We start from the raw sequence: 24043 nt of genomic DNA on the forward strand, positions 1-24043 counted from the left end.
CTGCTGATGTGCAATTTATGGCGGCGATGATAATTTGTCTCTATGGGTAAAGTTCAAATCCATAAGTCTTAGAGATCGTCGCGATAGTCCGACGATTTTTGCTACCTTGATAGTGATTGGACCATGCCTAAGATAGCTATAAATTGACACCCGTTGACCTTATATGGCACGTGTTTTTCTCGTTCTATTAAAAGATAAGCGTTAAGGGTGGCGCCGATATCAATTTGTGATGGCAGGTCCGTTATCATTGACATAAAAACCGTGAGCGACGAAGAGATGCAGATGTTACCTATGGCGACAAATTAAATTTAGATTGGGGGCGTTAGGTTTGTTTGCAAAACGAGGATGGTCTCTGTCCTGCACCATTAATGGTGTTGAACTCAACGTCCTATTATCTACTTGATTTAAGTAATTCCCCGTCAAATTGTAGAAAAGTTGTTGCATCTAGAGTTGTTTTGACGGAAATTTGTGGAAACAAGTTAAATTCCGTGGCGAAAGGGCACGTAAGTTATCTTCTCTGCGAAGAGGAGCTTGCGGGTCACTGTCAGAAGATGAAGAGGAACTGAATGTGTTAAACACTGAATTACGTCATCGTCGCCTTGGGGAACACATGCATGGGTAAGCATTCTTTGCTGTATTCGTTTTTGTAATCCACGCCACTGATTAAAAGCCCTCAGCTCAACGTACATGATACGTTAAGTCTACCATAACACACACGATGAGCATAATGTGAAACCTAACGCTGGCAAAGTGCTTGACATAACACAGATGTGACCGACAGAATGGCTTTGGCGCCAACCTCTACACTACATCACTGTAACACCACATCGTGTATCTTTTGACTGGTAACGAAGTTATGATGCAAGGCCTTTCGAACACCTACAAATGATATATTTAGACATTTGAAAGTCTAAACACCTTGTACATAATTGCACAATTTTCGGCCAATAAATATTCTCCATCGATAATGACTCATTATCGATTGATCTGCATACTGAAACGATGCTCATTTATATACTTTGTACAAATAGATACAATTACTAAGGAAACTGAACATTAAATGACATCTTATCAATGAGAAAAATGTATCAAATTTACTTACTACATTCTGTTTGGAAGGAGGCACATAAGATTGCACCATAACTATTATTCAACTTCCGTATTGCAAGCCCCAATCAGTTCCGGAAATTCGTAAATATACCCAAAGCATTTGTTCAGTATAATTGCTAAGTTCCATCGCATTTACTGCCCAGCGTTTAAGCGCAATGCACGTACTTTTCTTCGCACATTTTAATACCCGGGTACATCATATGTCGCCCGCTCCTGGACATAATGTTCCATCCCGACCTGTTCATTATAGGCAACATTAGAAGCATACAGTCAATTGCAAAGATTTGATAGTCTTATCAGTGCCAATAGGCCCTACCCGAAAATCCCTTAATAACTTACTACTAAAAAAGTCAGTTATTATGTTCAACATCTGAAAGATAGGCCGATAAAACCAAAAAATAACATAATGTCTAGCCCTTGTCAGACATGTATGCAAAGGTACCGTGGATAATTTAAAGCTGCACCAAGCGAAACTCATGATGTTTAGGAAGGGAGAGGATTTCGCTCCGTTCCAATTATCGTAATCAAATTCGCAGTGACTATACATGTGCCAAGGTTACCCCATTGAAACCGTGTATATGCATGGTACAGATTGAGCGTTCAGTTGTTTAAATTTCTAACAACGTATTTCAACAATTTATTGTGTATGTGGCAGTCCCGACTCTTAAACTTCGTCGTTGGATTTTCGCACGTTCAAACTTTCATTCGGAAGCGCAATGATTATCGTTTGCCGTGCGCTTGTTTTAGATGCCCATTATAAGTAAGGTACCCAATGCAACTGGCTTATAGACACGCTCCGTCTTCAGGGAACTTCTACTGCGATACACTATTAAAATTCTACATAAGGTGCAACCTGGTTATCAAAGATGCTTATTACGTAATCCATGGACATAATTTGAGCCAATAAATTACAAATAAATATAATCTAAGACGTCTTTTCCCTCAAAGTTGCAAAGAAAATAAAACCGCGTTTTCTCAACCTAACCGGATTTTTCAGGAATTGTTCAGGTCCCATAGTTACTGCGCTGTCAGTGAGCCTTTCACTCCAGCAATGTACCGCCTACCGCCAACTATTATGTCGCTGAATGATTCGACAAGCTAAATTTTCTAACAAACCTTGCAATCTCTTCGAAAATTGCGCGATCAAAAAGCTCTGGTGGTAGACTCTCGCATTCATTGCCATGGTTACGATGTCTTAAAGCAAAACCATCATGGTAGTGTCGATTAAAACTCCTATTTATGGAAGGCGACATGCATTTTTAAAACGTTTTTATACTGAGTTTGTGGAACATGGCTAACGTTCATGCCGAGCTCTTCATTGTCTAGTAAACAGACCGACAACTTCAAACTCGACGGGAAGATACCCATATAGAGACAGACAGACACAAACGCGGAAGGACTGGCATTAGAAGCGCACATGTGGGTATATATGTAATAATATGTAACACATAGTTACATAGATACATATACATACACATACATATGTGTGTGTGTGTGTGTGTGTTTTATATCGATGTATGTATATGCATGCACAACAGATTATTTAAGCAAAGACCTCTCTGCCATCCTGAGTAGTCGACTGAAGTACACGTGTCGTTTGTAGGAGACGATCGGACCGTATCATCAAAGAGAAGCTTTTAATTAGGAAAGTACAGGTTGATGATAAACGGTACATGTACATGTACATGCTCGGAAAGAATTTGTACACTACAGAATTCTGCGATCTTGGTATGGGATTGGAAAACTAATATAGTATGTTTAGTCTACTTTATTTAACAAATATTTGGATTATTCTTACGAATGGAGATTTGATGGAGACACTATTTTAGAGGGGTTCACAATACACGGAGGCACATTCAATAACGTTTCAATCGCATCTGCTGGATCAGGTTACCTGCTCTTGCCCAAGCGTCAAATCGTCGCAAATCGAGTTGCTAACGAATGCTCCAAAAGAGCTGACGCGATTGGCATTACATGACCTCTTTGATTGAAAACGACCTTGATTGAGACCACTGGCAAAAATTTCCACTGAAACACATATGACGCAATCGCTCTTGGGCTTACTCTTGGCGGAATTCTAAAGTTAGAAAGACTATGGTTTCGGATGAATTCGGTTGATCAGATCGACAAAATAAACCTCGGCTCCGCAGCGGTGGAAAACAACCTGCCTCAACCATCTGTAGGAAAAAAAATCCCAAATGTAGAATTACGCCACTGGCGTAGAGTGTAACAAATCCTGCATGTCTGAAAATCCATTAGTGCAACTTTTGACGTAGTTCCAGTATTTGTGATCTATATGCCATGTACATTTTCTGGTTCTGCTTGCAAAATCATATCGACAGACGACTATCTCAACGAGTGCCATTAGGCCTAAGTGTTATTGACGACATCTTTCTTTAATAATTTCTAATTCAATGTACCTTTAATGAGCGAGAAGAATATGGAATGCGTGTTTCATGGACCATAAACTCAAGGCAGTAGCATCAAAATTTACAGGTATTGTTCGTTTTAAATGCACTTCAGCGGGTTTCTCGCTCGATTGAAGTAAAAATAGTATAGTCTGAAATAAAATTATTGTAATTCTTGTCACAGCCCAAGCCGGGATATTTATCCGTCACCCACGGAAATCCACGCATGCCCCGCCCCTGTAATGTGAACTTTTTACAGTGGTTTATATTGCTGTATAGTGTTTTCATTGCATTGTAGTACATATGGGTTTTACTTACATGTAACATAGACGGTGCACATAACACAATTGACACGATTTTGGGATAATTGCACAAGGTGGAATCGATTTGGGAAGATAAGTTAAATATTATCATCTTTCTCGCACGAGAGCAAAATAATACTAGATATGAGAAACAAGCAGTACACCTGTACATTTCTTTCACCCCTTAACACTATGCAACCATCCAAAATAGTTTCAATCATGTGACAGGTTTCCACAAATGTCCGTCCGAACGAAGGAGGCCGCTGGTACATTTATACACTTGCCATGGCAAAATGACCAGCGCGCGAAATTTATACTTCTATCACGTGGGTACTCCTAATTCGGTCAATAAACGTTAATCAACATTACATCTACTAAAAGGATATTTTAAACGGTCACATCAAAGGTCAATTCCTCGAGAGAAACTCTAGTTACAGACTGAGTAGTGTATTTTTAATTTGGTTTATTTGTAAACTCAATCACCTTTTATCATTTCTAGGGAGTATAGCTATTAACCGCAATCCGTATTTAAAGACTTGACGTGACGTTGGCTTTCCGGTTACAAGAAAATCTAATGGGTTTGTTTACTCAGAAATACCGCGACGCAGATTAAAATTGGTCTCTCGTCCCTCCTTGATAATTTAAAGGTAAATTCACGCAGCCTCGTTGAAGCGATATAATGATCAACATTTTACGCGCTGCTTCCGTTTTCAGGCTGTAGTTCATGGAGTCGTTTGATACGCTTCGTTTAATCCAATTTAAACTACCAACAGAAACTAAATTGATAATCTCACGGGCTATTGGTCGGCCAAAGGGGTTTTTACAGACTAACTACTTTTCCATAGAAATAGATTTTAAACATCCGGCAAACTGGTGGCGACAACGCTTTAAGGCTAATATGGTTTCCGTGAGGGGAAAACAATTTAAAGAATGTACTTAGAAATTAAGATGTATAGACCAGTACTTACTGGTTTTGTCTCCAAATATAAAATGTTTGCTGAAGATCGACAAGGACATTTTTTTTTGATTTATTACTTATCAATAAATATAGGCAATTACTCACATTACACTTTTTTGTGAGTGAGACTCTTGGCGCCTTTTAAATTCTATTTTATTAAAAAAAACAATTGCATTTAAAATCTATTCTGCCAACGTTCGTACATGAACAATATCCTCCACAGCCAGCACAGAGGATCGATACGCGTCACATTGGCTTTAAGTACAAAAACAGAAATACACTATGACAAATGCATTTACCGGCATCAAAACCATCTAGATATTCTCCTGATCAGGAAAATGATGAATTTAGAATACCACAAGAAGAAAGCGGAAAGTCGGTCATGCGAATTAAAGGGCCAGTATAATTGTAACTTTTTAATTTTTATCCCATTATTTTTGTGCGTAAAGTCACCACAATTTCTTAGTCTACTCCAAAAAGTATTTTGGCATAAACAGTATTCAGCTAGTCTTCTCGGCCTGTACATGTGCAAGCTGCATCGTTATTGTTGACAAGTGAATTCTGGTCCGGACTAGAATTCAAATGTAAGCAGTAACAGTGTATTTTACATGTACAGACGTCCTCTTGAAAAACCTAATACTGAGCGTTTCATCATGCTTTTCGGAGTTACTCTCGCAGAACAAGAATTTACAATTGACATAAGAAATAGTGAGGAAATCATCAAAAGTTACAGTTGCTGGCCGTTAGTTAAATCACGAATAAACGGATGACTAAATGTACAAAAGCGTATCTTTAACACTGAAGCTATGCACAGTCTCTCCCTTGAATCTTTGGTGTAGATATCGCTTTTTGGGCATTTTGTACTCAAAATGCACATTTTAGTTGCAAATGCAAAAAAACACCCTATGTAATTTCAACCGCTCGGCATTGCGGGTTTCGAAATCATTTTCTTTTGCCACTGTCGCCTTGCAGACTTGAAATAATTCGTGATTATTATTACAGGAGTTATGGATCACCATTACTTACACATTGTTTCTCCGAGTAGCCACGGTCTAAGGACGTATGTCTCCAATAGCGCCACTGGCATGCACACAACAAGCACCAGAAGATCTGCAATGCTCAGGTTCACCAGGAAAAAGTTGGTCGAGGCTCGCATGTCGGTGTTCTTGCAGATTACAAGAGCTACCAACCCGTTTCCGGCAACACCGAACACGAATATGATAACATATGATACGGTGATCAAAGCAAGAATAGGTACCGGTAGCTGGAACGAAGGGTTGGTTTGATTGTAGGACATTGAAAGGGTAGAGTTGTCTTCGATAGGACTCAACTCTTCAAAGGTGGTATTCTCGGTCCCGTACGGTAACGCCGTGGTCACCATCGTGCCAGCGGCCCGTGCCCGTTGCTGACGCCAGCGCTTGCGATGATGTATTGGCGTGCTCGCAGTGGAAATCTTCGCTATTATTACTGATAGCGGCGCCCGCCATTCCATTCACTGTACACACCGGTTCTTTTTCCTTTCAGCTTTGCGATGTGAACGGGTAGAGGCAAGTTAACAACCTCGCAGGAGAGAGAGCGCCTCGCCCACACGTATCTCTCGCGCACGCGTACTGCAATCATAAAGAGATGCACATTACCTGTCTAAGATTGCTCACCATCTCAAATAAGAGGTCTTCTCCAGGAATTTTTCTGTTGGAACTTGTGATATTTACCTTGTCAAATCAAGCTGTCGAGGGATAAAGTTAAAATGTACCGTCAATTACGAGGGGGGACCTCTGATGAAATGTGACCTACGGTTTCTTCTTCGGAACACGGAGTACATCCGTGACTGCGCTAATCTTGCTCCCTCGCAAAGAAATTAGTTCTTCCCAGAGCCAATGCACTGTAGCTTTTCCTACATAGAACGGTATTACCGTGAATAACGCTGCCTGTGTCAACATATACTTCTTGCTGACGGCGACACACTGGATAGACAGGAAAATGCCTGACAACATAAAGCAATTACATCTATGACATCTGAAAGCATTTGCCAGCATAGAGAGGGAGAGCTCTTTTAAAAGACTTCATACGTGATTCTGTCATTCAGTCGGGACAGCGCATTCAAGTCTATCTCTCTCTTCTCAACATAGGATTAGTGCTATTAGGGTTGATTTGTGCTATTAATAAATGTGGATTCATTGTGATAAGTTATGTAGAATTGGCACCACGACGTCACGTTGAAACATTCTCCCGGGGTATACATTTATAATGCAGATCCATACATTTGCCTAACGGTGGTCATTTGTGTACGCTTACATTGTATATACACGCGAAGCACAGTGTGCTGGATTAAGGTACATACACATTTAAATAAAGCTAAACATTTGATGAATGAGTAAATTCGCCTCACCTCAACATCATAATCAACAACATGAACATTTTTATAAAATTCATAAATTATGTTTGCAGGAATTATTAAAAAATAAATTGGATGTTTCAATTATGAAGTTAAAACACACTGTACTTCTGTGAGATATCTTCACGCGTTTGTGCATGATGGGAGGAGAATGCAAATCTTTTGCATGTGTATGTCTGTATGTCTGTATGTATGTCTGAATGTATGTATGTATGTATGTATGTATGTATGTATGTATGTATGTATGTATGTATGTATGTATGTATGTATGTATGTATGTGAATATAATAATATTATTTGCTTTCAAAGGGGAAAAAATTTCAATTCAAATCAGTAGGGCTGTTACATGTAGAAACGTTTTCAATATAGTTTTGGCGTCTGGAACTAAGTTTCACCACAGAGAAACATATAGACAGAGTGGCAACACTTAGATGCCTTTTGTTCCATGGTCGTCTCGGTAGACTATTGGCTTTCATATTAAAATGAGCTTCAAAGGTGTTAAACTTTAGGAGGCTTTGTTTGTGGTTGATAATTACACGAGATTATGCGCAAAATACGACGAGATGGCATCGTATTGCCAGTCGCGTAGCAACCATAGTTACTTTGTGAGCTCTCAGGCCAGAAACACTGCTTCACGCCAATCAAAACATAACATGCCAGCAGTTTATAAACTTGTCCTTCCTTGACGCACGTGGAAAAGACGGTATGACTGACTGTAAACCATTGAGTAAAAACCAGACAGTATCGATAAAATACTTTCAAATTTGGTTCAAATACACTCATTATATATTCATAAAAATATGACAGGAATTTTTAAAACAGTAAAACTCATTTTCCTGAAGCTCAAAACACTCCAGTTTTCTCCAGCACGTCAATTCTGCTCAGCACCACACGACAACAACAACACAAACTTTGCCGAACATACTTTCGCTTAACAATTGGCGAAAATCCGAAAATTACCGAAGGATTCATGGTCGGCACTCTTCGGAAAAGAAAGGCGAGAGCAACCTGAGGCGAGGCGAACATGGATGGGTTACGTAACCGCTTCACGCCTTAAACAATACCCGTTGCGACTCTACCTATCTTTCTCTATGGTTTCACACACGAAGGCAATCTTTAGACGGTACACTTTCGTTCTATTTGAATGTTAATTTCTCATTACCGTCGTTTGTTTGACTATCAGAATGACAGTGATGACCGGCGATTATTCCGTGCAATGGCATTATGAGTTTTAACAAAGATAGAAGAGGAATATAAATATAGCAAAGACAAACCACCATTACAACAAAAAATGCTGAAGGGTCGAACAGAATCACAGCGAACGGAGTAGCGGCAATATGTGAACAGATTAATTTGGAACGGGGATTATTTTTTGGTTTAGAATTGTAGCAATACTGTACTCGAAGGATGACGGTACGGAGGTACACATTTTTGGTAGAAAGAACTCAGTTTTAGTATTAGTAATATGATTTATTTAAGTTTATATTTGACACTATTTTACGAAATGTAATATCTTATTTGAAAACAGAGTTTATGGAGAAAAAAGTCGTAGAGTAACTCGTTTTGCATTATCTATTTTTCTTCTTAAATGGTGGGAGCTTAACGAACGAAAACGGGAGCAAATGAAGCACGGAATTCAGGTGCATTTGCTGATATGTACTCTTCTTTCTCACCAAACTTACCTGGACTTGTCACGCTAAAAAGTAAACCCTACCAATTATCAATCTTAGACTGACTTGCGTTGACAAATCAATGAAAATTTAGATGGATTTCAAAAGTGACCATTGGTGGGGGGATGCCGTGTTAAAGTCAGCGTACCCATAAATGTCTTGACTATAAAAGTTGATACGCCACCAGTATTCTTATAATTCTTGTACTTTCATCACAATCTGTGTTAACAAACTTCGGCGGGACTTCCCATCCAAACTCACGGGGACATCCACTTCATCGACTGTGTGAAGTAGTTTTGATTCACGAATTTGTCGTTGAAACTACGAAGAGGATTCCCGCGTCGGAATGTTCATTATCTGTCTCTTTCTCGCGCTCAGTCGAATTTAAAGGCTCCTAGAGAGTGGAGACTCTTTTCTCATTACCGTACAGCGGGGAAATAAGTCACGTGGAAAAATCGAACGATTCAAAGGCAAGTCACGACGAGCTCCTTCAGAATGCGAGCAAAACATTTCATTCTGCAAACGCCCCTCGGAGAACCTAAACAATATTACAATCATAAGATTTTTATTTAAAAAAAAGATGTTAGTCAAGTTCGCTGTATGATCATCACGTGATTATGGTAACAATGACTTCACAGAAAGAACCAAACTGGCTGTTTTATTGATTCATGAGCCGTTCATGGCCGGTCTAAAGTACATACAATGATCTACTTCTGGAGGTAACCATAACATAATACCCCCTAGCATACTTACGAATAAAGTCACAGAAATTAATATTTACAAATATAGGTTAACACTTCATAATATCCGGCACATTAATTTAGAAGCATTACCCTAAGGATAAATCGCTCATAATTGTAGATGAAAAGAAGTAAAAATTGCTGCAGAATTCTATAGCGAAAACAAAAGTACGCGTTTACTATGCAAATAAGCATGCCTCAGTACGATTTTGTTTCTGAAGAAGTGTAAAAGCGGGTTAATTAGCCACACCCTCGTTTGCATCTCCTGTGGACGGGTGGGGATAAGTGAACACAATCCTCGTAGTACGAACCAAATAATTGTTTCCTTTGGACCTCTAGCTGTATATTCTATCCCCGACCCTTAAGTCTAATGACATCCAAGGTTAATAGCCCTTTAAGGTAGTACACGCCTCGAATAGCCCTTTAAGGTAGTACACGCCTCGAGTAGCCCTTTAAGGTAGTACACGCCTCGAAATTAAACGATTTAAACCTTCAATCAAACTTTCCCCAACGGAACTTTCAACCATCCTCTAAACATATAAAAAAATTAAAATCAGGAGTCAGCTTGCAGATTTTGGTACTAGAGAATTATTTACCTTATATATTAAAATTCCAAATGGCCACGATTCCTGTGTTAACTCTATGGGGAAAACACTCTTTTTATTATTTTCTCAAAACTAGACTGGTGAATATTTTACTTACTCCAAGAACTTCAAAAACGCCACCACAAGCGGTAGACCAGAAAGGAATTGTAAAAAAATGAGAGTCCGAATATCAACCCCTTTGACGCATTCTACTACGAAACGCTATATCTGCGCCAACTCGTCTCTCTCCTGCCATTTCATCTGCCATGCATTTGCCGAAGCGGTTACGTCATCTGTTCTTTCCATGAATAACTGACACAACAGTTGCCAGTAACCCTAGTTGTTCATGTGAGTTCACGGTGTCATTGACATAATTGCTGTTTGTTACTCAGTGTTAATGTTACAATAGTCATGGACCAGGAATTCTTGCATTTTATTATCATCCGATTTGGTAATACACGCATGCATGATCTGGTCATGTATCACATAGCATGTATCATGTATTTGAGACTTAGCATATGATTACTTGATACTTACTTTATCAGAATACTACTTCAACTTTAGAATCATTTCATTTAATCATATAAAGAAACACCTATTGTTATATGCATGTTCATCCCATGTTTTCAATAATTTTTGACAAAATTACACCAAGTTTAAGCTCTCGTCAGTGGGGAGTTTGATCTTGGGGCGACGGAATTAGATTAGTTGTAAATTCACACACATTGACTAGTTTCTAACAGGAATTGTAACACGCCACATACTCATTCTGTGTCGCGATTCGCCAGAATGCGTCATGTGATGACGAGAATACGTCTAGTCCCCACTGAATCGACAAAAGTGACATCAAAGGGTATTTTTTTGAAAATAAATAGTTTTGACCAAATTTGGAAAAGTGCCAGGTCACGTGACCGCAGTGTCGTCTACAGCTTTGAAACAATGGCGGGTGACTAGAACGTTATGTGCGCCCGGGATGTGCGACAAGCATCTCTTTAAAACGGATAGATTTTCATTCCAACAGCGTAGGAACTTGAACAGCTCATCGACGAAAAAGATTCAAGTGCAACCAAGGATGTTGCCGCGCATGCTTTGAATATTTTTTGAAAGAAAGTGGAATCACGTACAATTGAAACCGCTGTGGAAATATCGCTAAGTAAACTTGTCACAATGGATTGTTGCGATGCAAAATATCAAAACACATTAAAAACTTTAACATCGTACAACATGAGCATGTGATGTGTTATGAAACACCTATAATCTGGTCTTATTCTTGCTACAGCGCCCAGTTATTACCCCTCGTGGCCGTGCGTTACCAGAAACTCATCGCTACTCCCCGAGGCGTTGGCGGTCACAATGATCACTGCATTTGGTAAATGTCTCGGTTTTGAATCTTACGTTTATAATAGACAAAGACATTGTGCAACAGGCATCACCCTTGAAGTGGACTTGGAATACATTTTGCGGAAAGCACTGAAATAATCTGGTCACAACTCAAAAATATGACCTATTTACAAATACGAGCCCCTAGAAAACATGATTAAAACATCATTACAAACGTTTTGGTTATCTAGGTTGCACATCGTATAGGAGCAAGTGTGTTCAATATATTGAAAAAAAAATTGTAGGGTGATGCATAACTGACCCGAGGGAAGACATCTAAGCCCGATCACCCATTTCAATCTTTTTCAGCTTAGAAATTTAAAGAAATTTTGTATCGGGATTGTAGACATTTAAAGAACCGTATCATAGAATGTTCACTAGATTGTCATGAAAATGAAAATGAAAATTGAAAAAAAATCAAGCCATTGTTTTCTTTTAAAGTCAACGAAGACTGAAATATAATAAATCTAGAATGGATGTCAATTTATTAATATTTGAAATCATATTATTGTAGACATAGACTATGTCATATACAACAGCGTACTTTTATTCATTTTTCTGAATATGTACTAATCTTTTAATAAAAAACGTTCTGCATTGAATATCACATATCTCACCACCTAATTATCGTAATGTTGAAGCGCAGATGTACACCTGTGTTCAATTTCCCGAACAAGTGACATTGTAGCTTTCCTTAATAATGATTTACATATTAGACCACATGTGTTTTCTTAATAATTTAAAAAATAGGCAAATCGATTAAAAAAATTATAGCATTTATTTATTTCTCGACCATTGCTTGGTTGAACAATAGAAGCGTGTATGGTGGTGATATTTGCAAATTATCATCTGATAAAAAAACACGAAGTTTATGTGCAATTTTGGAAGACCTGTAATCGTGCAGCACGTATTATACCATTGCAAGTCGATGACTTGACTGTTCAAGGTATTCAGTGTAAGCCACCATTACCTTGATCCCTCCATTGCGTTTATGAATCAAACCATCATAATGACGTATACAGTCAGCTTGTTCCATGGTGGATACGTGAAAACATGGACACAACTTGTTATTTCACCAGCCTCAATATAATGTAGAAGGTTTCGTTTACCTTGTTCATAACAACTTTCCAAAGTTGAGTACCGTTTGAAAAGTCAAGGTATTGAACTATACAACCTGAGCCACGCTTTTTTCGCAATGCCTTCATCAGTTAACATCTAATCGGTTTCCACATTAATATTAAGACGATATTTTGTACGAAATATATTGAGTTTAAGTTCATTCCAAGGTTCTGCAGTATTTCCTGGTTGGTTAATACTTGGATATCAATGATTAGCTGTACAAAATAGGAGAAGATATTCTTCAGGTTAAAATTGATTCGTTGAAGGTCAGATAGTCCCAAAACACTTGAGAGTACAACAGAACCTTTGAACACTTATATGAACTCTGGTCTTATTAAAATAATTAAAGACGAACCAAAGAATTGATTATATTCCCAAAAGATTTCCCGACTTACGCTTCTTGTCGAAGTACAACCTGGTTCCAACATTGAATTAAATAGCCCGGGAACATCTAATGTTCGACAGATGAACCATTATGTAAGTAGCGGGTTGATGGGAAAGCGGGGAATGAAGCAAGTTTTATAAAGTTAACATCTGTAAGGCAAGCCTGATTCGAGCAATAAAAAGTTTCTCTCTACAGAATAATTATAGAAACAGGTAGCCTTTTTCCCTTTAACCACGCATTACCTAAATTCCAGTTTTTAGTTCGTCAATTAATCTAAACTTCATTCTTGAATAAGCAGTTACTGTAGTACCCTTCAAATTAGAGATATTAAATGGCATATTATCAAATTGCACTACTCATATAAAGACCACATTGCTGGACTTTTCGTAACCCTAATGGATTTCTTACCCCATCTCTGACGTCACGAAGACCTATTTGTTTGAAAGAGACTATTACTGGTTTGGAATTCTATAAAAACTGGTGTTTCTGTAACGGATATCGATTGCAAGCGAAACTTCAGCCACATCTGCCAAGGATAATCTTCGCGCACAACGTTGTCTATGTCGAATACTTGATAACATTGAGTATTTGAGGAAATATAAAATGACAAAATACTGAACAGAGTACCCTGAAAGGGATATAATGAAAGATTTCTCTAACGTCTTACCGAGGTTATGATAGATATTGGCCCTATTAAGCGTTGCTGAAGGTAATATGCACCTCGAAAATGAAAGACTTAAACATTTGCAAAAAACTTTCCTCAAGGAATGCTTCAACCATTCTCTTACCAAATCAAGAATAAAGTCAGAGGTCACCTTGCAAAATTTGGTACTAGAGAGACAAATTACCTAAGATTCCCGATATTTGTAACTCATAACGGCCGCCATCCCTGTGTTAACTCTATGGGGAACAATAACATTTTCGATGTTCGAAAAATTAAGACAGTAAAAAGTTTTCTTTCATCAATAGCTTTAAACGCAGCCCCCACCAGTGGTAGATTAGAAGAAAATTAATAAAGTTTGAAAGCCCAACTTTCTGTCCCCGTGCTGCGTTCTACTGTCACAATTTTTGAACCCACCTTAAATTTGTGCGTAATATATCAAAACTGTTCGCTATAAGGTAGCATGTACTTCAGTGAATGACATTCGGTCTATAGGATTTTTTTATATCAAAGTCTGCTGGAGTTCTGCTTACTCAGACCTGATTTGAATCCTGTGAATATTATTTGTGAAAACCGAAATTTAATTTTCATTAGAGAGTTAGCCAAGGCAATGTCAAATAGTGGTAAATTTCAGTAAATGCGTTTCTGTCAAGTTTTGGAAAAACTGTCCACATAGCAGGATAAAATTCGAAATAACAGCAAAAATATAACATTGAGCACTTTTTAGATATAATTTAAATGAATATTAAACAGCCATAACTTTTTATATCTTCAGTTTCGTAGACATTCTTCAAATACTCAGAAATTCTACGATGAAATATGAACGTAATTGTACCACCTAGTTCTCCGCGAATTTTCATAACCGTATCAATGTCTGTTCAAAATCAATTTCTGTCTCCAAAGTTCATTACATGCCTCAATTCGATCAAGTAGTTCACAGTGAAATATTTGGTTACAGCGGGGAGTGGAAAAAACTTTGTAAATTATATTCGTAAGCCAGAGATCCTGAAATTAGCTATACACATGTGAAAAATTATTTGCATCACACCTTTAGGTACGGAGTATCAAAAGTAGTCGCTGTGTAGTCAGTCTGTCCCTAACTCAAACCCTAGCCACTCTCTTGGTCATGATCTTCATTTGCAACGCTGACTTGGTCTTTGATTATGTTCAATGGTGAAAATCTTAGAGGTAAGTAATTATAGTTGCCTCTATCGTTGACTGAAACCAACAAACAAAAGAATAAGGAGCATCTTTTGTCTACACTTATGAAAATAAAATAACAAAAAAAAAACAACAATATCAACAAGAGGTATCAATCTTATATTAAACGAAAAAAGCGTCTCCGAAACTAAACCCTACTGTAATGCACTGTTGAAAGAGAAGCAGATTTATCTGAATGACAGAATCTATCCGGCAAATGTTAGTCAACGCCCGTAGGGAAATTAGATTTAAACTACGTACATATCAGATAAGTAGGTCTTCAAATTTTAAGTAATAGAAAGAGCGAAGTCGAGCCGATCAAGTTCGTTCAGAGCATGTCCTAGATTTATTCAATTCTGACGTCAGTCTGGAGCAGAACGCTAAAAAGAATTATTGCACCGTACCGGCATGTTAATGGCGCAAACTTTGAATACAGCGATCTTTTTGGTCGATGCGTGTATTGTAAATAATAGCACTGTATTCGCGATAGAGGACAGTTTGAGCATACTCGAGCTCTAAATTAGAGAAAATACTCTTTTTATCGTTTCATGTAAGAATTTTAATATACTGTTATGATATAATAAGTCACACAGGGGTCGTAGAAAGCATCCGCGAGGAACACACTGATACGCATGCGTCTGAGTCACTAGGGGACGACGTTTCTCCGTGACCAATGCCAGTCTCTGCCATTGCAATCCTACACTGCTTGTGAGAGCGTCATCATACGGTTTGACCAAACTACGATTTTTTCACTTGATATAAATTTAAAAAAAGATAAAGTTAAAAAGTTACTGACCCGAGATAACTTTAACATTAAAACCAAAATAAGGGGCATTAAAGTTTCGCTCGGGATGAAATATTTAAGCAATAAAGTACCCCCAGCGATGGTATACCACGAGATTTTAACCAGTTCGCGACATATATGCACGAGAGATAGCGAGTGCATATATGAAGTGGACTGGTAAAAACTGAGTGATATACCGTCGCTGGGTATGCTTTATTTCTATTATATCATAACGTCAAAAAAGGATTTTTGCACTTGCCGAGAATTCGCGCTTGTGCCAAGCGTGGTAGATCGCGAATATACCACAGTTCTTTTCACGTCAAATTGCTGCATTTGCGCTGTCAATGTACTGGTATGACGTAATTGTAATAAATTACACCCAGAGAAGATGTTTTTGGTGTAATCATCTTTAAAAAACAGGGCTTGGTGTAATATGATTCTTTGATAAAGCCTTTGTCAGTCAGTGCACTTGTAGTACGTGTTTTGAAGTCTTCGTTGACCTTTTGATCTTTTACTTCAGAGGGACAACATTATAGGCTTTGTCATGGGGGAAATATATAGAGCTTGTGCCGTGATTTTGTACGGCAAAACAACTTGGAATACACATTTCCTTCTTCTTACTAAAGTATGATAACATGCAAAGTATTAGTCTTGCTAACACAATCCATAGTGAGCAGTATTATTATACACCTGCGTCTGTAACCTATGTAGTTTCGTCGTACAGTAAGTTACAGTATCAGTGGACGCGGAGTCCAATAATTTTGAAGTGAAGTACAATATCTTTTATGTGTTATTGGACGCTATTTGACCTTTGACCTAAAAACACCTCTACGTCAACGCCGTGAAGAAGGAGCGATTATTTTTAACTTTCAACAAAAACTATACTTCTAAAGTATAGCTTATAAGTGATGAAGTCAAAGGTGTGTGCGTACATATGGAAATGAGTTCAATTTTTACGTTCCAAAACGGATGAGAAATTATTTTGGGGAATCAGGTGGGAATTGGCGCTTGGAAACGTAGAAGGAAGTGACTGAAAAAAAAAGTCAATCACGGTTTTCACGTCATCCCCTCTTACAGCGCTTGTCACTTGCGTTTGGAGTTTCAGTTTTTGGCACACACAGATATCTTGACTGCGAGGAACAATTTGTTTTACTCAACACACAACATCCAAGGATGTATTGATTCCCGCACGTTCTCTTACCATACAAAATCAGTACACTGTAGCAGAACTGTTACCTCTCGAAAAAGTATAAGACGTATGATTGGTTCAAAACTACGTAGTATTGGTCAGGTCATACATATATGTCTGTGCGTGTCTCTGATCAAGTGTTTGACAAAAAAAATGAAAAACATGTCCGTGTGACGTGTATCGAAAGAAAGTACACTGCATAGGGAAGAACGTACGTCCGTTTTCAGAGTCGTGGCAAGGCAACCAGCAGTGATCTCCAGCAACTGATAGTTCGCTAAAAATGAAGACATTTATGGTGATAAGGACATTGGTTTTGTAGATTGTACGTACAAACGGCAAAGAGAGATATTTTGATTGGTAGCATTGACAGTAAAGAATATTTTGATATTTTTTGCAAGCCTATTACAGCGGTCGACAACGAGTACGAATGATGTTGGCGTCGAGTTCACAAGACGCCATCAAAACTGATGTGCCGTTGGTCACAATTTATAACGAATTAGAAGCACGCCTTCAGCTACATTTCTGGTTGATTTGGTTATTTCCATAAAGATTCGATCTAATTTCGATTTCTGCATTGATTTCGATATTCCCCCAAAATTACTTATCCTTGCAAATATAATGCCCCTTGATTTTAAAATGGGCGAACCTTGTGACGTGGCTGACCATGGAGGTAGCACCTTTATGGATTGACCGGACTGCGAAGTTTTGAGCCAATCATATTCCCGAGTAAAAAGAAAGAGCATCATTTTACAAGTGGTATAGCCACAAACTGATGACGTCAAATCGCCGTACACAAAACACAGACGCCTCAGATGATTTGACGTCATCAGTTTGTGGCTACACCACTTATAAAATGATGCCGAAGAAAATACCGTAACTGTCACTTTTTCGGGGCGATTTTTATGTTGAAATAGTCGGCACGATAAGAGAGCGCGTGGCAATCGTCACATCCTTTTATGTTGTAAGTCAGAGTTGAACAACTTGTACGTTACAGTAAAGAAATCCGTGTGTGTCAAACAATTATACTCAAAAGACAAACGCTCTAATGTCATAGTGGCATCCTTTTGCGTATGGCGATTTTGACGTCATCACTTATTGGCTATACCACTTCTACATACATATAAGCATACCATCGCTTACACGTTCGTCAGTTTTTCGAAACTAGATTCCACTGTGACAAAATGGCACAACCAAAAACATGACTCACCTGCTTCAAATTCTGCAGTACGATCATGCACCAGTGTGCATATTTCACTTGTCACTTCCGTATTCTATTGCGATCCCCAAATTGATAGATTTCCTGGTATTTCTTGCCACTTGTCAGCGTTGAATTTCTGTTAATTTCTCTATGCTCATCTGTTCGGCAAAGTTCTTGTGGTTTTGTAAGTTTAAAATCTTCCTGCAAGTCGTCTTCAAGGGAGACTAACAGTATGGAACTTAAAATAATAATAATAATAACAAGGCAGTATTGCTGAAGGCAATGAGTACTTGGGCCGTGATAGAGTAATTTTGAGGACAATATATACTACTATTCAAATATGGTCTTGAATCTCCTCCTGTCAATTAGGTATTTGATTAACTGGTTATTAAACGAAGCAATGGCATGACAACGGCAAAATATGTCTGGCAACTTTTGTGAAGTTTGAGGCAGGGGTTATTGATTTATAGTGGAAATTGCTTAAACTCCTTAAATATTCAAATTACAGCAAATTTCTTTTGTTCTCGATGGTAGATGTCTAATATTTAGATTGGCATATTTAGATTCCTACCCTATAGTTATCCCTATATACCAAAAATCGGACATCCAGCTCTATTGGCTTGCTCAGAATTAGATATGTGCATAATTAATGAGGTACAATATGTGGTGTCATAAGGTGTCCCATCATACCAAATATGAAGGGTGTAGTACTTGTGGTTACTGAGTTGTGGACAAATATATATATTTGAGATCAAAGGTCATTGACGTCTCGTGACATTTTGTCAAAATAATTGTATTGCTAAGTTATTCCTATATACCAAAAATCAGACCTCTAGCTCTATTGGCTCGCTTAAAATAAGATATGCGCATAATTAATGAGGTACAATATATGGTATCATAAGGTGTCCTATCATACCAAATATGAAGGGTGTAGCACTTGTGGTTACTGAGTTATGGACAAATATGTATATTTGAGGTCAAAGGTCATTGAGGTCACGTGACGTTTTGTCAAACAAATTATATTGTTAACTTATCCCTATATACCAAAAATCAGACCTCTTGCTCTATTGGCTTGCTCAAAATTAGATATGCGCATAATTAATGGTGTACAATATGTGGCGTCATAAGGTGTCCCATCATACCAACATGAAAGGTTTAGCACTTGTGGTTACTGAGTTATGGACAATAATGTATATTTGAGGTCAAAGGTCACCAAGGTCACATGATATTTTGTCAAAATGTCTGAGATATCTGCGTGAACCGATGGACTCACTGATGGACTCACGGACGGATATGACCCAATCTATAAGCCCCCTGGACTTTATTTGTGGGGACAAAAAACTGTGTCACTGCATCCTTTAGGCAATATGAATACGATGAGAAACTAAATTTTTATTTATCTTGGCCTTATTCTTCGGAGTCTATGGAGAACTGCCTTATACATGGGAGTCTATGGAGGTGTAAACTAAAAAGTCCTCTAACACTGCCAAATTTGATCGCATTGTGAAACAAATCGACGTGCATCTGTATGGGGTTGGGTACTATTCTTGTGCAAAGTTTGAAAGAAATTGACCGGGGCATGTCTGAGATATCTGCGTGAACGGACGGACGGACGGACTGACATGACCAAACCTATAACTCCCCCAGGACTTCGTCCGTTGGCACTAAAAACAACGCAACAGTTATTACAGCTACACCGGCGGTAGGTTCATATCCAGAGCCCCGTACGGTCTGCCGCCGTCGCTTGAAAACAATCTCATAAACCTGGCCATATGGGCAACTGTGTATGTATGGGCAGCTGGATGCTTGACTTCCCGGAGAAGGCGAGCTGTCACGTTCAAGCTCAGGATTATTTGTCGATCAAATTTCAGTAAATTTACCTTACCTAGATGAAATTTTGTCTATAGGCTGAAATTTTGCCGAAGTATGACAAAATTGCATCGATTTTTTCAGGTTCATATCCGACATTTTTGAGTTTTGAGTGCAGACAGAAATAAGTTTTGAGGCAACATGGCTGCGACCCCATGTTGACCCCTAGCCCTGCGTACGATGCTATGTGCTACAGCTAACACACAGCATCGTACGCAGGGCTAGCGAGAGAGTTGCCGACATCGACGGTTATTTACGAGAAGTGAATAAAAGACTGTCATTTTTGGAAGCGATCGAGTAGCTGAGGTAGGCTGGGATACGACTTGGGCCCAAGAACGCTGAATTTCAGCAGTAATTTGGCTTTTTACGTCAAGTCCCAAAATGGATTTGAAGTCACCGACCCTACGTACGGGTCTTTGCAGGGCTGTGGTGAGCGGGGCGATTAGCTGTAGCGGAACACAGCATCGTACGCAGGGCTAGTTGACCCATGTGAAATGTGTTCGCGATCAAATCTTCCTATATTTTTTCAGAATTTTCGACAAAATCATTGCTTCTTAAATCTTTTGTAAAATATAAAATACTAAAATAAAAATGCAATGTGCCATGTCTCCAGATTTCTAAAATATCGTTTGTTGACCGTTCGACGGAATACTCATTTCGCAAACTTGTGACGCAGTTGAAATTCAATACTGACCGCCAAATAATCTTAATGAGACGAGATCATTATAGACATCCTCCAAATTATCCAACCATTCGCGTTGGAGTTTAGCTCGCTTAGAGTATCATAACATTCTTCGGCCTTCGTTAGATCGACCCTAATCTCTCCCATTTAGGAAATAAATACACAAGCTACCTTGACAAAACTTCGTGCACCATCCAGGACCAAACGCACTACAAATCTGTCTTGACGTCATCTCCTTACATGGTAATCGGCATAACATATTTTTTAGCAAAGGAGACACAGAATACGTCGGAGTATTCAGTTTCAAAACGTATGACATTGTGTGATGTTGTCAAAAAAGGTAATGTTACTGCAGTTGTATAAATGACAAAACACAAAAGTTCAAATCAGTTTATTTTGGACTGGCTTTACCCAACATTTCATATTGTTTCTTATGCCAGATTTGACCACGTGCTTACTGGTGACCCCTTTACATGCAAATTTTGTGTCAAATGGTGTATTCTCCTGGAAAAACAAACGTGCGATTTCTATATGAAGGAGGCGAAATTTGCCCTCAGAACTCGAAACCACCCCTTTATGGGGTGTACCTAGCTATTTTGAACGAGCTTCTCGAATCTGCAGCTCTATTTCGAAATGATGGTCTGGTTTTCTCAGCTCAAGGATAAGTGTTCTCCATCGCTGTGGGCATTACTATTCTCAACTGGGGGTACAGCTTCCAGTCGTTATGTTTTTCATTGTGTCCGGGATATAAAATCTTTCCTTTTCACACTTTTACTTTGATTAACACTAGTCCACATCTTGTCAGCGATTAAACATGTTTCAAGTTTCAATGTTAAATTCTGGTCTCGAGCCCTCTTGTTCGACCAAACTGAAATTACCCCTCCCACTTTGGCTCGTCCAGTGGGTGTAGCAAGGGTCGTGCCATCGCCTAGGAAACGGAGGGTGCATTAATTGTTGCATTTCGATGCACATTTTGATTATATTCAGAAGATTTTGTGGCAAAAACTCAGATAGAGAAGCATTAATATTCACATCTCACTTATTCAAGACTGGCTGAGAGCAGCACTTCCATTCAGTTAACATCATTACGCCATTTATTATGCCAAGAAGATGAAGCCAAGACATTTTGCCCTCCCTGGTCTCAGCCAGAAATGGTTATACCTTATAGTTTTTTCCCACGTAATGAAAACAAATGTACTTGGGCTGAGGCCCAAGTACAATAATAATAATATTGGGTTCTTATATATCCACAGGTACATGTGATCAAGGCGCTTTTTACAATTATTATTACCCCTTGTCACTGGACCTAATATGATACCACTCAACTCCCTGGCGAGTAAACAACAGCTCACGTATGCAGCCAATAAGCGCAGCAGAGCTAAACACACACATTACAAACACTGTCCTACCAGGTACCCATCACTCCTGGGTGGGGAGAAGCAATGAGGAATAAAGTGCCTTGCCACAACACCACAGCCATGCCAGGGCTCGAACTCGCTATCCTTTGATCGTGAGTCCACTGCTCTAGCCACTGGCCAATGCTGCCTCCTCCTTGCAAACGTTAAATTGGGAAACATTATACTGCTCAACGTCACTTTCATAATCGCTGTCCAAAAAGTCAGGGAAGTAAATTACATCCATCCTTCGAGATAGCTTCGACCCAAAGGAAGTGCAGAACTATCCACGTGTACAGATTATTAGTAAACCCAGGTGTGAATGTTTTTAAATGGACCAATCCGAGCAATACCATTAGAGCAGATGTTTTCTTCTTAAGCCACGACTGATTTATATGTTAATTAGCACTGATCGAATTTACCATTTTGCCATTTTACTGGGATAATCGAGATCAATTTGATATTGAATTTGATTATATCGCGGTGTAAGTCGGAAATAAGAATCGTTGTTATGAGTTGACTATGGAAATCGCAAAGTACCGGTCATATCGGTTTTTAAGTTTGCCAAGAATGTGCATCGAACCGACACACGTGCAGCCCGTCCAGTTCCGTTGTATATGCTCGGCCGGACTTTGGACCATTTTTTTAAAAGAATGGAGGAATCCATGACACTGTACATGCTGCTTATGACTGATTAGCTAGTAGACCTGATTACTTGGTATAAAATGCTCGCCTCTCACGTCTGCATCAAACAATGCGATGAGATTTGCCTTTGTATTGGCACTTCTGTGAACCCATCCCCGGTTTGATACCTTTCTAAGTTATAATTAAAAGAGAAGCAGAGCGCCAATGATTTTATTTCTTAAATGTGACATTACTTATCTGAATTTTTGCTAGCAATAACCTCGGATTTAAAAAGCATCAAAAAATCTAATAAAACTCAGTTTCACTGTCCAGCGGTGTGAGCAATGTCTATTTCATAAAATGTTTGTCTATCTTCAGTCTGGAATGAGTTTAAAATCTTGGGTAGTTTCGAGTGGCAAGACCATTAAGTTGGTCGTACAGATGTTGTTGACAGTGACGTTTACCACATGAACATAATCATATCTACTGATAGGGCGGGTTCAGTTTAATGAAATATGTAAATGATCAGACATCAGGAATGTTGACTTAGCCATCATGCACGTAAGTGTGGCTTGTGATAGTGTATTAGTCCGCATGTGCCCAAGTAAACTCTAACATAGCTGGTACATATAGTGTGACAGTACTCGACCGGATATTTAAGGAAGTACAAATATAGGCGCGATGTCGAACATATTTTCTAATATTACTCTGTACAATCCGTAAACATCATAAGCAAACTCAAGTAATTCTGCAAACCCCATTTCAAATTACATACGCAGTAGTCTCGCACATAGGAAACTAGCGGCGCCTTATGATGTTATTGGCAAATCAATGAGAGTTTATGCGTACCTACAGTTGTGAAGGCAGATACTGCGGCGTGATCTTATGCCGTCATTTGGCATTTTGTTGAGAAATTGATTTTGAAAAAATAATGGAGCATGACGCAAACGTTGTTCGGCTTTGTACCTTTAAGGTTATAGACGCGTCTAAATAAAACAACTTAAAATGTTGCTGAATCATTCCTAAACTAACCTTTGTTTCAACCATTCTCTTAACAAAGCAATAACAAACATAAAATCATGGGTCACCGCAGATTGGTGTTCTAGAGAAACAGATTACATAAAAAACACCAATATTTGAAATTCAAAATGGCCACCATCTAGTATTTTTAAACAAAACTAAGACGGCGACAACTTTAGGTTCTCAAACGATTTCAAAATGAGCTTCCACAAGAGGTTCATAAAATAATTGTAAAAAAGATTGAGAGTCCGAATATCTGTCCCCGAGGCGAATTGTATTTCAAGTCTTCTTTCAAAATTGAGCAGCACAGACTGAATTAAGGCATATTACGCCACTTTCGTGGGTTTCTTCTCTGCGAATCAATCGTCCTA

General features: G+C 38.7%; 1 protein-coding gene across 1 annotated transcript in view; it reads right to left on the reverse strand.

Moving 5' to 3' along the window:
* LOC139119606 (growth hormone secretagogue receptor type 1-like) overlaps positions 1–6363 on the reverse strand; it is a 71244-nt gene extending 64881 nt beyond the window's left edge. The window contains exon 1 of the mRNA XM_070683449.1: positions 5805–6363. Within this exon, the coding sequence (XP_070539550.1) occupies positions 5805–6270 (466 nt within the window). The 5' untranslated portion in view covers positions 6271–6363. The remainder of the gene's footprint in view (positions 1–5804) is intronic.
* Between the last annotated feature and the right edge of the window lie 17680 nt (positions 6364–24043).

The sequence above is a fragment of the Ptychodera flava genome, chromosome 20 (genome assembly GCF_041260155.1).
Source record: "Ptychodera flava strain L36383 chromosome 20, AS_Pfla_20210202, whole genome shotgun sequence".
Classification (NCBI taxonomy): Eukaryota; Metazoa; Hemichordata; class Enteropneusta; family Ptychoderidae; genus Ptychodera; species Ptychodera flava.